Source organism: Podarcis filfolensis (genome assembly GCF_964270895.1).
Source record: "Podarcis filfolensis genome assembly, chromosome: 3".
NCBI classification, from domain to species: domain Eukaryota; kingdom Metazoa; phylum Chordata; class Lepidosauria; order Squamata; family Lacertidae; genus Podarcis; species Podarcis filfolensis.
In genome coordinates this window covers 51,797,572-51,811,318 of record NC_139606.1, presented here as the reverse complement: position 1 = coordinate 51,811,318, position 13,747 = coordinate 51,797,572, and the positions used below count along the sequence as shown (strand labels likewise).

Here is a 13,747-nt window from a genome sequence, read left to right as displayed (position 1 = left end):
TCAGCTTATGCTGATACTTCAGCTGCGACTATCTAGAAGCAGTGGACCCTGCCTCAGTTATTCATGCTCTTGTCACATCCATACAAGACTACTAATGTGCTTTACATAAGACTTTCAAGACACTTTGGAAGCTTCAGCTGGTACAGAATGCAGACATCCAGATGCTTGTGGGAACTAAGCATTCAGATAATGCTGTAAGAATTCTTTATCAGCTCCATTGGTGAGCCACTCACATTTGGGTGCAATTGAAATTGCTGGTATTGTTCTTTAAAGCCTAAACGGTTCAGTTTACTTGAAGAACTACCTGAACCAGTATGAATGGGTCTGGGCCTTAAGATGGGCCACAAAAACCCTTCTTGCACATATACTATCAATGACTATTAGGTCATTGACAGTGATGGTCCCATATCTATGGAACACCAAAAGGAGATACAGCTGACTTGTTCTCTGATTGTTTTAGATTAGGCTTTGAAGACCTTTTAATTTCAATCTGCTTTTGGTTAAAACAACAGGCCAAATATTTTTTTAAAACTATTACTATTCTTGTAACATATTTTTTATTGGTTTGGATTAGAAACTGCTGTATGTTGCTGTTGTAGCTTAAAATATTGCACTACTTGGTTTTAGAATTATTTTATGGTACTGATTATATCACCCTAATTTTTTTGGGAAGCTAACAAGAAGAGTGCCATGAAATACCTTCTCCTTGCCTGGATAAGAGTCATTGTGTCTTTCTGGTGCAAGTAAAAATCAGTAGGAAGATCACAGAGGTGAGGCTTCCCTTCTTCTGGTTGAAATACTCCCAGAAACAAGTTAATTGAATCTTGCCTGTCAGCATCTGGAAGAAATGAGTAACAATTGAGAGCCATACACATATTTATGTGTGATACATGGTTAATCCAGGGGTGGGCTGAAAGGAACAACACCAAGAACACCAATTTGTCACCCTACTGCCACATGGCAAACTGGGGGTGACCATTTCAGGAGTCACAGTTTGACCCTCTCAAAATGTTTTTTTGGAGAGGGGAGCTTTGCCTTTGTAAGCAGTGGTTGGTACGGCTATTGGCATTGAAAAGTATTAATATATTCAAAAGGAAGGAAAAAAATGTAAATGGTAAGACCCCAACGTGTACTGCAATTGTAAATCTCCATCCCCTTCTCCTCTCCAATCATTTCACTCCACTCCCTTTTTGTTTTGGGAACTTGCCTTGAAATGTTCCTCCATGTTCGGGCAAACTTCCAAAACATTATCCATAAAATTAACAGAGAGCATATGATATACAAGGATAACTTGCAGGTTTATCAAAATAAACACAGCTTTAGAATGCAACTGGGGGGAAACGAATACAAGAAAAGCAACAGGGAAGTAACACTGGAGCTACCTTAAGAATCAATGTTGTCTGTTAAATGTGAAAATAACTGAAGTAACTTTTATGAACAAACTAATACAACAAAGCTGGGCCTTGAAAAATAGTAGTTTGTAGTTTTATTAAAAGATGAAGCACTGATGGAAACATTAACTGTTTTCCCTTTAGCCATGCTGAAAGTGTGCACTGCAATTAAGAAAATCCTGTACAGATTCTTTTCTAAATTATTTTTGTACCTACGTGTGCTCTAGCACATTTTTTGTATGCCGTCTGTGGAAAGACATATAACCAGGAGCTAATGAGCCAAAGTAATTGAGTTACTTAAACACTTCATTGCCCTCACTCGGCAAAAAATCTAAAGGGCCAGAATTAGTATGACTAGGACTGTAGTGCACCATGATTAACTGGATAGAGTAATCAGATTACTTTCCTATATATCAATTAAAGGGAAGTTGACTGTCCAGTCCTGTTTCTGGATAAATAGCCTGTTTTAGATTCCAGAAACAAGAAATGTGGCAACATTAATGCTGAAGTCTGTAGTGGGTCATTACCCTTCCTAGACAGATCAGATATACTGCTTTACAATGGTTCTTCCAATAATCTTGACTACATAACGTAGAAAGAAATCAGTGGCTTATAATGCCTGACAGAAATGCTGCACTTTAAACTACTGTTTGTCCTCTGTTGCCTGTTTGAAAAGGGATTAGAAGGACACACTTTTATACCTATACCTATAATAGAAATAACAGCATGTCTGGTTCTAAACGTTTTAACCGCAGTATGACATTTGGATGCCCTCTAATCTTGAGTGCTGCTTGGCAATTCCAATTCAGTCAAGCAGTGAAGAAAGTTACCTGCCTATGCGACCTTATTTTGCTTATTTTTATGTTATTTTTGTCTGCTTCTCTACAGAAAAATAAGTTTATTTATGAAGGATTCTGTCTAAACATTTACCATTCTTGCACTCAAATTTCTCAGAATAGATCACTTGGCTGCATATATTTGGGCTTAATGCTCATATTAGCAAGGTAATCTTCCCCATGGTTTCGTGTTCCTTAACAACTGCAGTGGCAGTTATGAAGTAAATGGCCCTTGCTAGAATATTATAATGCTACTGTTTGACTGAGTGCTTTACTCCAAGCCATGAACGATTTCCACTAACACATGGGGTGTTTTAGATATTTTACAGCCTATATGGGAGCTGGAAAACAGACCCTTGATGGCTGCTTGAACACTACCATTCTGCTCTCTGAGAGAAGGCAGATTTTGTCCAGCGTTACATTGTCATGCCTGACAGCAATTACAGTGTCCGACCCTTAAGGTTTAACTCTGAAGCTGTCCTACTGAATTTAAAGTTGAGCCTGACCCAAATACCTTTCAGGCTGTCAAGATGTTATTTTGACCCAGTTTCATTTTCATCATAAAAATGCAATAGCACCATGTAGCCAGTTGTTTAAAAAATCTGTGTTTTTTAAAAAATAATTCTCTCTTTATCAAGAATGACAAATGTTGGAAATCTCAGAGAAAGAATTCAAGTTACCTGAAAAAGCATTACTATAGTATCTTGAAAGAGTTTGCATAATATCTTTAGAATGCTGGGTCCAAGGTGCTATTTTTCTGTAGGTTTTTACTCGATGAACAAGTTGAGATCCACCATATTGAAGTGACAATGTATCTCCATGATCTTCATACAATTCTTCAAATAATCTAAAGTAGAGAGAACAACATGGTTAAGAATTCCAACAAGATGAATTTTTACAACAGTAATTTCTATTAACAGTTCTATTAACAGTTGTAGGAAAAAACTACTATTTTAATAATAATGATAATTTCTAAAATGTCTTACCTAACGGCATCTGTGTCAAACAGCAGATTGGGTTTGTCAATCAGGCCTAAGGAATAAAGCTGATAGGCCAAAGCACATTTCCCAACCATAAATTGGGCTGTGTTCGTGCGATCCAGACAGTCAACACAATTTGTTCGAAGAACTCCAGTCTAAAAAAATAAGTGCAGGGACATATAATTAGTTTCAAGTCCATTAGTAAATATCAAATTATTCTTTAGGGAATAACAGTAATTTTTGCCACCAAATCATCTATACTAATAGAACTTAATTAAGGTTGCACATGTGGTTCACTGGTGCAGATTCTCACATTTGCAAACCCATGGAAGTCTTTTAGGTACACTGAAAAGTCACTCAAAGTGTACGGAACTGTTTTTGCGCATAGTTCAGGTTTTTTAATTATTCTCTTGTTAATTTATAATACATAGAAACCAATGTAAATGCCCCATAAACAGAAGGAGCTTTCATTTAAGGAAACAGAGTTGCACATCTTCCCACCAGTGCAAGTCTCTTTCTCTTTACAAGCATCTGAGTGGGATGCAACTGAACAGATTTTTCATGGAATCATAGAATTGTAGAGCTGGAAGGGACCATGAGGATCATCACCCAACCCCCTGCAATGCTAGAATCCTGCACAACATGGGGCTTGAACCCACGACTCTTAGATGAAGAGTCTCATGCTCTACCGACTGAGCTATCTCGGGTTCCTCAGTTCCACAATTCATGGCAGGTTTCTCATGTTTGGTTTTATGCAAGCATCTTGAACAAATGTATTTTTTTAACCATATCCACAGTATGAAATAGGTGAAACCTTTTTCTGAGTCATATTGCTTTGATAAGATTAATACAGTGATTTGTCTTTCTTACATAATACTACTTTAAATTTGAAGTATTGGATATCATTTCGAAGAAACTCTTTTCAACCCCGATACTAAAAGTATTTGGAAAAAAACCATATGTTTATAGAGACATCAAGTTTGTGCTTGCACATCTATAGCACATTGAAAAGTTGTGCAGCAATTCTGCTTCATACAGAAAAATGTGTGCTTTTTAGCTATTAATATGTAGAAGCGTAAACATTAACAGAAAACATTCTTGGAACTGAAATTATGGATATTATGTTGTATATTAAGTAAAGATTCTGTTCAATGAAAAAGAAAAGACTACACTGATCGCACACACTTCCAAGTCCGTGTCCGTAGTTCCAACACTTGGCTTGGAATTAACCAAAAGTCTGATAATACCCCAAGGCTTCTATGGAGTACCAAACTAGGGATGTTTATGGGACAAATGAACCTTAGTACCCACTGGCATCTCAGGCTTTATTATGCCAACTACATTAACAACAGGATGCTTTCTAGTGACCCATGAAAAACAGTTTTAAATCAATTCCATTAAAATACCTGTAAACGGCCAGTGGGAACCACAATTCCTCCCAGCTCATTCCACCTGTAAGAAAGAACATTGTGTGATACAATTATCATCAATCTGCCCTCAGTCAGTAAAGACATAAGCCTGGGAGATAATCCTATAGACATTTACAACTCTGGAGCTTAATGCTTGGGGAGATAATTCTAGGAATCTGAAGCTCTGCTCTAGCAAGGAAACCTGAAGTGGCTACAGTAAACATCAACCAGAAATTACCTTGCATTTTGGAAAGGGAGTGAAATGTAATGCATAGTTCTACAAACACTGAAAAAGGTCGAAGTGCAAACTTGGAAAATCAATTTAGAAACAAATAGTGTATGCTTAGCCTTCAGTCAAGCTCAGTATAGGTCAGTTTTGGTTTAAAGTGCAGCTTATAAACTTAAGTGTACAAGTAGGCCTCAGTTCTTTCACAGAAATGCTTAAACAGAAAATGTTATCCTACAACCAGGGCACTTGGTATTATGGCACAGAGGGAAGGGAAAATGCTACTAATCCTGTTTGAACCTTGTATGGGAAGCCAAGGCTGATATTACAGTACTAAAAGGTCCAATTTGGGTAGGAAGTTTTCTTCTTTGGAAGAAAGCAGTTCACTCAAGAGAATTGTTACCAACACTTCACCTGAAGGAAGTACTTTCCACATAGTTAATTTCCATTAGCATATAAATTACTCTGTATACTTTGTAATGGAACAGACGTTCAAGTCTCAAGACAAATGGTTCCCCAAGAACAGATTTCATTACATCCCAAAATAAATGAATTGCCTGTAAATATTAAAAAAAACACCCTTTAATATTAATGGCTTATACACCATTGAATAATACATAAAAATATATTAACAAGTTGAATCAAGCAATTGTATGTGGTAGATCAATAACTGTGTAAGCAGTCTCAAATTAATTTGTAAATTGTAATGAAAAATCAAGCATTACAAGTACAGCCTTTTTTGTTACACACATTTAATATTTGTATTTTGCCTCTTATGCTACAGTATCTGCTACATGAAGAATAAATCATCTTAGTGGCTACTGCTCAGAGCCAATTGAAACAAATAAGAAATGAGCAACAGCAAAACTGTGTTAATGTGTATAGCAACATTAATTTTGATAAAATATACAGAAACCAGTTTTGTATTGGGAAGATGTAGCCTATCAAATCACCCAGGGAATAAACCATGTGAGACAGATCTTGCTACATGATAAAATACTGTTTGCATTTCCTATATAATTCCTAGCAGGGATAAAGAGCCTGTGGCCCTCCAGATGTTGCTTGGCAACAACTCCTACCAACCCCAACCACTGACTATGCTGGGTGGGGCTAATGGACACTGGAGTTCAAAAACACTTGGAGGGCCACAAGTTCATGGTTTACAGTACCACAAGTACCATGGTTTACAGTACCACACAGTACCACAAGTGGGTCACAAGCCATGGTTTACAGTAACTGATCATCAAATTCTATTGATGGTATTGCAGTTTGTGAACCGATGGTTTTAATCTTGTGAACCGCCCTGAGAATCGCCTTGTGATTCTCTGAGAACTTCAGATGAAGAGTGGTATATAAATTGTAACAACAGCAACAAATTGTTTCTGTGTAAATACTTCTTTACTGAAAAAGGAGGAGGAAATTATCTTTCAACAGTCAACTGCTGTTTTTCTCTAAAGCAGCTTGAGGAGAGCTCCTTTTCAGGAGCTGGGCTGCAAGATTTAATTCAGATTTCTCTTCTCCTTCCATGTGATGTTTTATTAATAAATGATTAATTAAGAAAGTCCTTTGTCTAGCTAGAAATGACAAACTATCACATGTAACAAAGGTAGGTAGTTTCAAATAGCACACTGACAGTGCCATAGATTTAAAAATAATTGACCAGGGAAATAATAAAAATTATCCCCCTGGAATAATCAGAACTCTTCAACTATGAATCAAAGCTAGTTAGTCACACTTAAGTGCCATTTAATGTAACAAATAAGTTCCAAATAATTTTTCTCATTGTTTTCCATGGGACTTAAGCATGATGAGCTTTCTTTGGACTGGAACTTTAGTATCCTGGTGGACTTCACAAAATTGGCATTAATGAAACCTAGGTGACTTCAGAGACAATCCACAGCATACAAGAGCACTGTGTTTTAACAAATATTGCAATAAGACTTCAACTAAGCACTCAGTGCTCAACTGGCTTTTGAGTTTAGAGGGGGCAAGATAGCTGCCAAGATTTAAAAATCACCCAGATAAACCCAGTGTACATGATAAACTACTGTATGTATTCCTTAATTAGTTAATACTAGTATTTTTTGCTCTATAGGACGCACTTTTTACCCTTCAAAAATGAAGGGGAAATGTGTGTGCGTCCTATGGAGTGAAGACGCCATAGCCCCACGACCCTCTCCCGGCTGGAGAGGTAACGCGCGGCTATGGAGGCTCCTGCCATAGCCGCGCGTCACCTCTCCAGCCGGGAGAGCGCGCGCGGGGCTAAAGCAGCCCCCCGCGACCCTCTCCCGGCTGGAGAGGTGACGCGCGGCTATGGCAGGAGCCTCCATAGCCACGCGTCACCTCTCCAGCCGGGAGAGCGCGCGTGGGGCTAAAGCAGCCCCCCCGCGACCCTCTCCTGGCTGGAGAGGTGACGCGCGGCTATGGCAGGAGCCTCCATAGCCGTGCGTCACCTCTCCAGCCGGGAGAGCGCGCGCGGGGCTAAAGCAGCCACCCGCGACCCTCTCCCAGCTGGAGAGGTGACACGCGGCTATGGCAGGAGCCTCTATAGCCGCGCGCCACCTCTCCAGCCGGGAGAGCGCGCGTGGAGCTAAAGAAGCCATATCCCCGCGACCCTTTCCCAGCTGGAGAAGTGACGCGTGGCTATGGCAGCAGCCTCTCCGCTGCGCCTTTCCGCTGCTCCCTGACCTGCTCTTTGGGGCTGGTGGTGGGCTTCCCCCCGCCAGCCCCAAAGAGCAGGTCGAAAGGAACCTTCCAAGGTAGCCGCCTGAACGCACCTTAAACGGCACCTTGTTTTAGAGCGGGAAAACAAGAGGGGGAAAATTCTCCCACTCTCTGCGCAGCGCCTCCTGCCGCTTCGCTGAAGGGGTGCTGGGCAGAGAGCAGAAGAATTTTTTTTCCTTGCTCTCCCCCCTCTAAAACAAGGTGCGTCCTATTGTCCGGTGCGTCCTATGGTGCGAAAAATACGGTATTCATTAGGAACTTGGGGCAAGGTTCAAAAGCACAGGATACAGCAGCTATGACAAGCATCATCATCATCACTTTTAATTTGTATACCGCCTTTCTATCTTACAATACTCAAGGTGGTTTACTAGCTGAAGAAACAAAGAATGTACACCTTATAACATCTAATGCAATACAAAAATGTGACAATAAAACATAGCTTTAAAATAAGCAATCTACATCAAATAAAGTAACATCCAACAAGCAGGTCAGGATCTGGTCTGTGCATGGCTTGAAAACTATTTGGAAACCACGTGCATGCTGCTTTGAGTTCCATGGAAGAAATGTGGGTTATAGTTGTAATGAATAAACACAATAATGAGATTTGAACTTTCGGCTTACTATACTAAAAAGGGAGCATAAAATTGGTGTTCTTGAAGCAGCTAGAAAAGCTTAGCTGACTTCTGCTTACAAACAACCTTCAATTAATGTTCTTAGAACTGTTTATCATCTCCCAGGAAAGCAAGAAAGTATAAAATTAAAGGTATAGGAGATTTGCTGACAACACAAATAATAAAACACTATTGTATGACAAACAACGATTACCCCTTGTTGTTATGAAATAGCTGGAGTATACTTTTCTATTTGATCTACATCAGTATAAATGAATGTGGATTCCAAACTACTTTTTAGAAATCTTTTAAAATAATTATACACAAGAGAGCATTCTCCCACATACATACTTCTCATCTGGGCGCAAGACACTGCAGTAGGAAGCAGGGCGATTTACAAAGAAGCCAGTTTTCTTCACTACATTCTCTGCAATAACGCTCAGCCTGTCAAGGACGTTACATAGTTTGCTAGATGGAAATAAAAGCAAAAACACTGAAGACATGTTTGTATTTACCCTCGTGGAAGAACAACTAAAAAAAAAAAAAATCACTTCAATAAACACCAGCCTCTTCTGCACTCTGCATGCATTGTATCCCCAAGCAATGTTAACCGAAGTTTAAAAAGAAGATAGCAACACACTATCAATAAAAGCATAACCTGTTAACTACTTCCATTTCTCCGTGGCAAAATCATTTTCATAGAAAAGGGATGGGGAACTGGTAACTCTCATCAGCCACAGACCACCATGACAGGAGTTGGTGCAACAACATCTGGAGGGCCAGAGATTTCCCATTCCTGTTACAGCATCTCCAGAAGAATGGATCACAAGCAATCAAACAACTCTGCTAGTTTTACTCTTGTAAAACTACTCACAATCCATTTTGGACTATCTGATACAGTTGGAATTTTGAGAAAGTGCTGTGGGCAACAGTTACAAAATGGCTGCCATGGGGAGCAGGGTATAACACAATATAGCTACCATGGGACAAAACACTAAAGGGGGGATAAGCTGAAATACTTGCACAGATTGAACATTTGTAATAGCACAATGTTGAATTCCACTCATGAAGTGTTTTAAAGTCTAAGCAAAAAGCCTCTGAAATGCAGAGCTGGCTGGCTTGATTTCCAAACAGTACCAATTAACACAAATGACTCACACTTCATTTACATTCCCATGATGCACTAAATGAACAATATAAAAATGGAACTTCATCTCCAGGGCCACAAAAGACACACTCTGAAGAGAGTTATGACAAAGTTCCCTCTGTCCCAACTAACATCTGGAGTCATGTGCTGCTCTAGTAATAAAACACATACCTCTTTGTATATTTGGCCATGTCCCATGGAATATATACAATTGCATGTTCAGGAGGTAGAAACTGATTGAGGTAGGTGACAGCAGCAACAAGCTCTTCACTCAATATCCTTTCATGTTTCCGTTTTTCACGTTCCTTCAAAAGGGAAAAATTAACTGATCATGGTGGTACATACACAAAGTAATGTTAACTCTGAACAAAAAAGAGAACACAAATATTGCAAATGATACAGCAGGGTAGGATTTATTTCTGCCCCCACGAAGTGTAGGCAGCCCTTTCTGGGGATCATCACAGATGTAAGATAATGAAGAGAATCACTGTCTCAAGCCTCCTTAAATTGACAGAAAAATCTGTTCATTTCACTCAATTAAAAAGGCAAGGTCCTGGGATCTTGTGAGCACATGTAACAATGCAAAAAGAAGAAGAAGAAGAAGAAGAAGAAGAAGAAGAAGAAGAAGAAGAAGAAGAAGAAGAAGAAGAAGAGTCACTATTGTTTAGCATATGTTATTATTTTTTAGAGTATGCATCTGCCATTCATCATGAGATCCCAAGACATGCTTAAAATACAGTATTAAAAATAGTTGGAACAGATTGCAATCAAAATAAACGGGTGGTCCTAAAATATATGTATCAAGTGTCAAAGGCCAAGGCGAATAGGTGTATTGTATTTAGGATACAATGGAAAATATGTAATGAAGGTGCCAGGTGTACCTCTGTATTGAGGGCTTAGGTTGAATGGGCTAGGAAGAAATGATCTCCTTAATACTCATTAAGTATTAAGCTACTCTTTTTCTTCAGTGACTTCAAGTGATAATGTTGCCATGAGAAATAGAAGTCCAAGTAGTATAAGAAATGTCAGCTACACTTTGGGAAAATCCTGAGTTCTGACAAATGTATGGGCCTATTAGACATGCAAAGTTATTACAACTTCCCATGTGCTCCTCACCCACTCGCAGGGTGGAAACATTATTCCGTGGCAAGAAGAGTGTATGAAAATAGCAATCTCACCTATTTAAACCTCATTATCCTGGGCTTTCCATCTGAAACAAGTGTAATGAGCTGGACTTTAATTCCATATCCTAACCCCAAACCCAAATGACATTTGCAAATATATGGCTTTTGAACAGAGTTTATGGAAAACAAACTGTAAAAATAACGCACGACTAATGTCACATCCTGGGCAGTCCTATGCATGTCGACTCAGAAGCCCCTTGTAAGCCTGTATACCAGCCAAGTCTGCTGTATATAACCACAAACTAAAGGATTATCCTTTCCTCAGCTTAGATCTTCTACCTTGGCTGTGAATCTTGGAAGACCTGCTCCCTGGCTTGAAGGCCTTGTTCCATCAGGCCTGGGAGGACAGGGTGCCTGACTGACTCCAGCTATGAAAGCCGAGCTGCTGAACAGGCTCTTGGGCAGGGGTATTGTTTAATCAAGCCTTGGCTTAGCTCAGCACAGCTTAGGAACACAAAGGACCTTGGAAGACAAAGTGACTGTAAGCTTTTCTCCAGAAGCCTGCCCAATTATTTAGGTCCTGGTAAGCCATAGCTTGGCTTACAGTGCCACGTGAACCAGGCCAATGGAAGTAAGTGTCAGTATTCATAATGAGCAATATGTAGGTTTATATTGTCTTTTAGTTCCCTCCTGAAATGATCTAGTATCATAAAAATACAATGTGTCTATGATGGCAATGCTTTTGAGAAAAAACAAGCTGAAAAAAGACTAGAACTGGCATGGAGACTAGCTCCTTTCCACAGAGTCACCAGCCTGAGTCTGTAGAAAGCAAGGGAAAATAATAAATCATTTTGTGAGGTGGAATTTCAAAAGTTAAAGCATAGTCATATTTTTTCAGACAGATTTTTTTCAAGTCCTATTAAGTATAGTCTTCTAGTTAATTGGGACCAAGGAGAAAGCCTGACTGTCCCTTCCAAACTAAAAGACTAATGAAGTGTTTTGTAGAGGTGCCAGAAGCAGAACAGCAGTCCTCAGGCCTTTTAACCTGGTGCTGAGGGTGGCACATCCTATTAGACAAGCATAACGTTTTGGGAAGTAAGCTGTCTTCTCTTACCTTCTATGTCCCTCAGTGGGTGAGTAAATGGCCTCTGTAACCACCCACGGATGAAACTACTAGAGCAAACTGATGCCTGAGCAACATAAATTTATTTTAAGGCCAAGAGCTATATTTCAAATTTCCATTAAATAATTCCTGGCGGCACACAGAAGGGACTTCTTATCTATTGCAATACTCTGTGATTGGGATTGGCTAAGTGGTGCAGAGAGTTGTTTGGCCAGAGAACAGGAGACTGAAATAAGTATCTCCAGGAACTGCTCTACATTCAAATGAAAGTATAAAATGTCTGTGGGGCAGGAAAAAGTGTATTGTTTTGAGACTGGGGATATTTATAAATTGTTTGAGATTCTCCTTGGCAGGTCTGTGCCCAGTAGCCCTAGTGCAACAGCCTCCACTGCATGCCCAGCTGTTTTCCACTCTCACAGTCATTGTATTCAACCCATGGTTAAAACATTTCTCCATACAAATTTTAGAGGAAGAATGTTTTATGAAGCAATTCAATAAATTAAACTTATCCATACTTGGACTTGTAAAATAAAGAAAGGAAAGGAAAGGAAAGAAAAAAATTATATTTGAATATACAACTATTGTTTAGTAATTCAAACTTGCAGTGCTTCTGATATAAAAATATACTGAAGTACTAACTTAGTGTGATTTTCAAGAGGCTGGTCTTTATCATAAATCAGTCCAAGACTAGATAATATCCATAATTAGTAACACTTTCAAATAGGTTTTTAAATTTCTTTTTTGTCCTTACTTCACCATTGTTGCACATTTCACGAAATGCCAGTTTCAATTGTATAAATCCAGTGACTAAAACGTAAACACATCCCCCCAATTCAAAATGGCCTTTAAGAAGCCAAGCACGAGGCCGTTGTAAACAACATTAGACATAACAGGGAACAAAATCATTGTGGCTCTTGTATTTTTAGATTGAGTTTAGAACTATACTGTGTATCCAGGCTCACATGACTCTGCCATGTGAATCATTCACAGGGCTTCTGTAGTGTGGCTGCAAATGTGTCTCCCTGTGGGTGCTTGATGCTAGGATGTTAACATTACTGCTCTCTTACCACTTGTGTGTAGGGGGAAGGGGAAATAGTATCCTGTTCATGTGAGGAAGCATTGAATTAACTGCTAATCAACCAGAGAGGCTTTCTAATTCAAGTATTTGGAAGTTCTCTTCAGATCAATGAGGGTTTTTTAAAAAATGCATTTGTTTGTTTAATGCGATGTGGAAAGGAAAAATAATTAGGGATATACTTTTTCAGCATTTTTATGTAATCATGACTTCCACTGTAGACATTTTAACAAGTATCGTATTCAAAAATGTAGAGCAAGCTTTTAATTATGCACCTAAAACATATGTTACAAAATGCTGTCAGTGTAAACCTTTCTTCTTTTTTTGTACCTTTAAAAAAACATTCCTAGTATTATTTGCAGAATGTTTTCAAAGGTGATATATTTGTGTCATCATCCCAAGTTGTTTGCAAATGGTGTCCTTTTTCTGACAGAAGGCTGTTTGATCTAGCAGCATCTTCTGTCAGTGGCACAGGGATCAAGGTGATTTTTGAAAAAAATTGTCCCTCTCATCCTGACAACAAATGCATGCATAGGGCAGTCAACTTTCTGCCCCTAATAACCCCATGCAAGACACTAAGGCACACAAAGCCTATATAGTCAACTCAGTTTGCACTTAATGGGCAAAGGCTGGTCTATGTTTACCTTTTGGGATACTCTTCTTCTCCATTTATTATTGTTATTGTTTTGACCATCATGGTCATATTAGCCCAAGGGAGTAAATAACAATAATATACACTGATACAATAGTGAAGGGCAGCATCTGGCTTAATCAAGCCATGGCATTATTCAGCAGGCCTTTCGCTCAAAGCTTTTCAATAGGGCTGCACCATTCAGTCCGTTATAAATAGCACACACTATTTATCACATCTTTTCTATGACTAGTAGGTCATAATACAAGAACTGCAGAGGCAAAAACTAATGTATGAAAGTTCAGGTACTGGAATAATTATAATAATTTAAATGATGTGCAATTTAAAATATGCCTAACAAAATATGAGTCAAGTCACCCTTTTCCAAGGATAGACTTGAAACATAGAAAATTTTACTGCTCTTGTTCTTTGTATACAACAGACATAAAGATTTGCCACAATTCTGGATG

At 39.0% G+C, this 13,747-nt stretch overlaps 1 protein-coding gene across 3 annotated transcripts in view; it reads right to left on the bottom strand.

The window, feature by feature from the left end:
• Window positions 1–13,747, bottom strand: part of FIG4 (FIG4 phosphoinositide 5-phosphatase) — a 58,540-nt gene that overhangs the window by 20,018 nt on the left and 24,775 nt on the right. For all 3 annotated transcript variants that reach the window (XM_083608526.1, XM_083608525.1, XM_083608524.1), the window contains exons 11-16: window positions 9,496–9,629; window positions 8,529–8,645; window positions 4,614–4,659; window positions 3,214–3,362; window positions 2,908–3,074; window positions 700–838 (exon numbers count right to left, since the gene is read on the bottom strand). In XM_083608526.1, coding sequence (XP_083464652.1) covers window positions 700–838; window positions 2,908–3,074; window positions 3,214–3,362; window positions 4,614–4,659; window positions 8,529–8,645; window positions 9,496–9,629 — 752 coding nt within the window. The remainder of the gene's footprint in view (window positions 1–699; window positions 839–2,907; window positions 3,075–3,213; window positions 3,363–4,613; window positions 4,660–8,528; window positions 8,646–9,495; window positions 9,630–13,747) is intronic.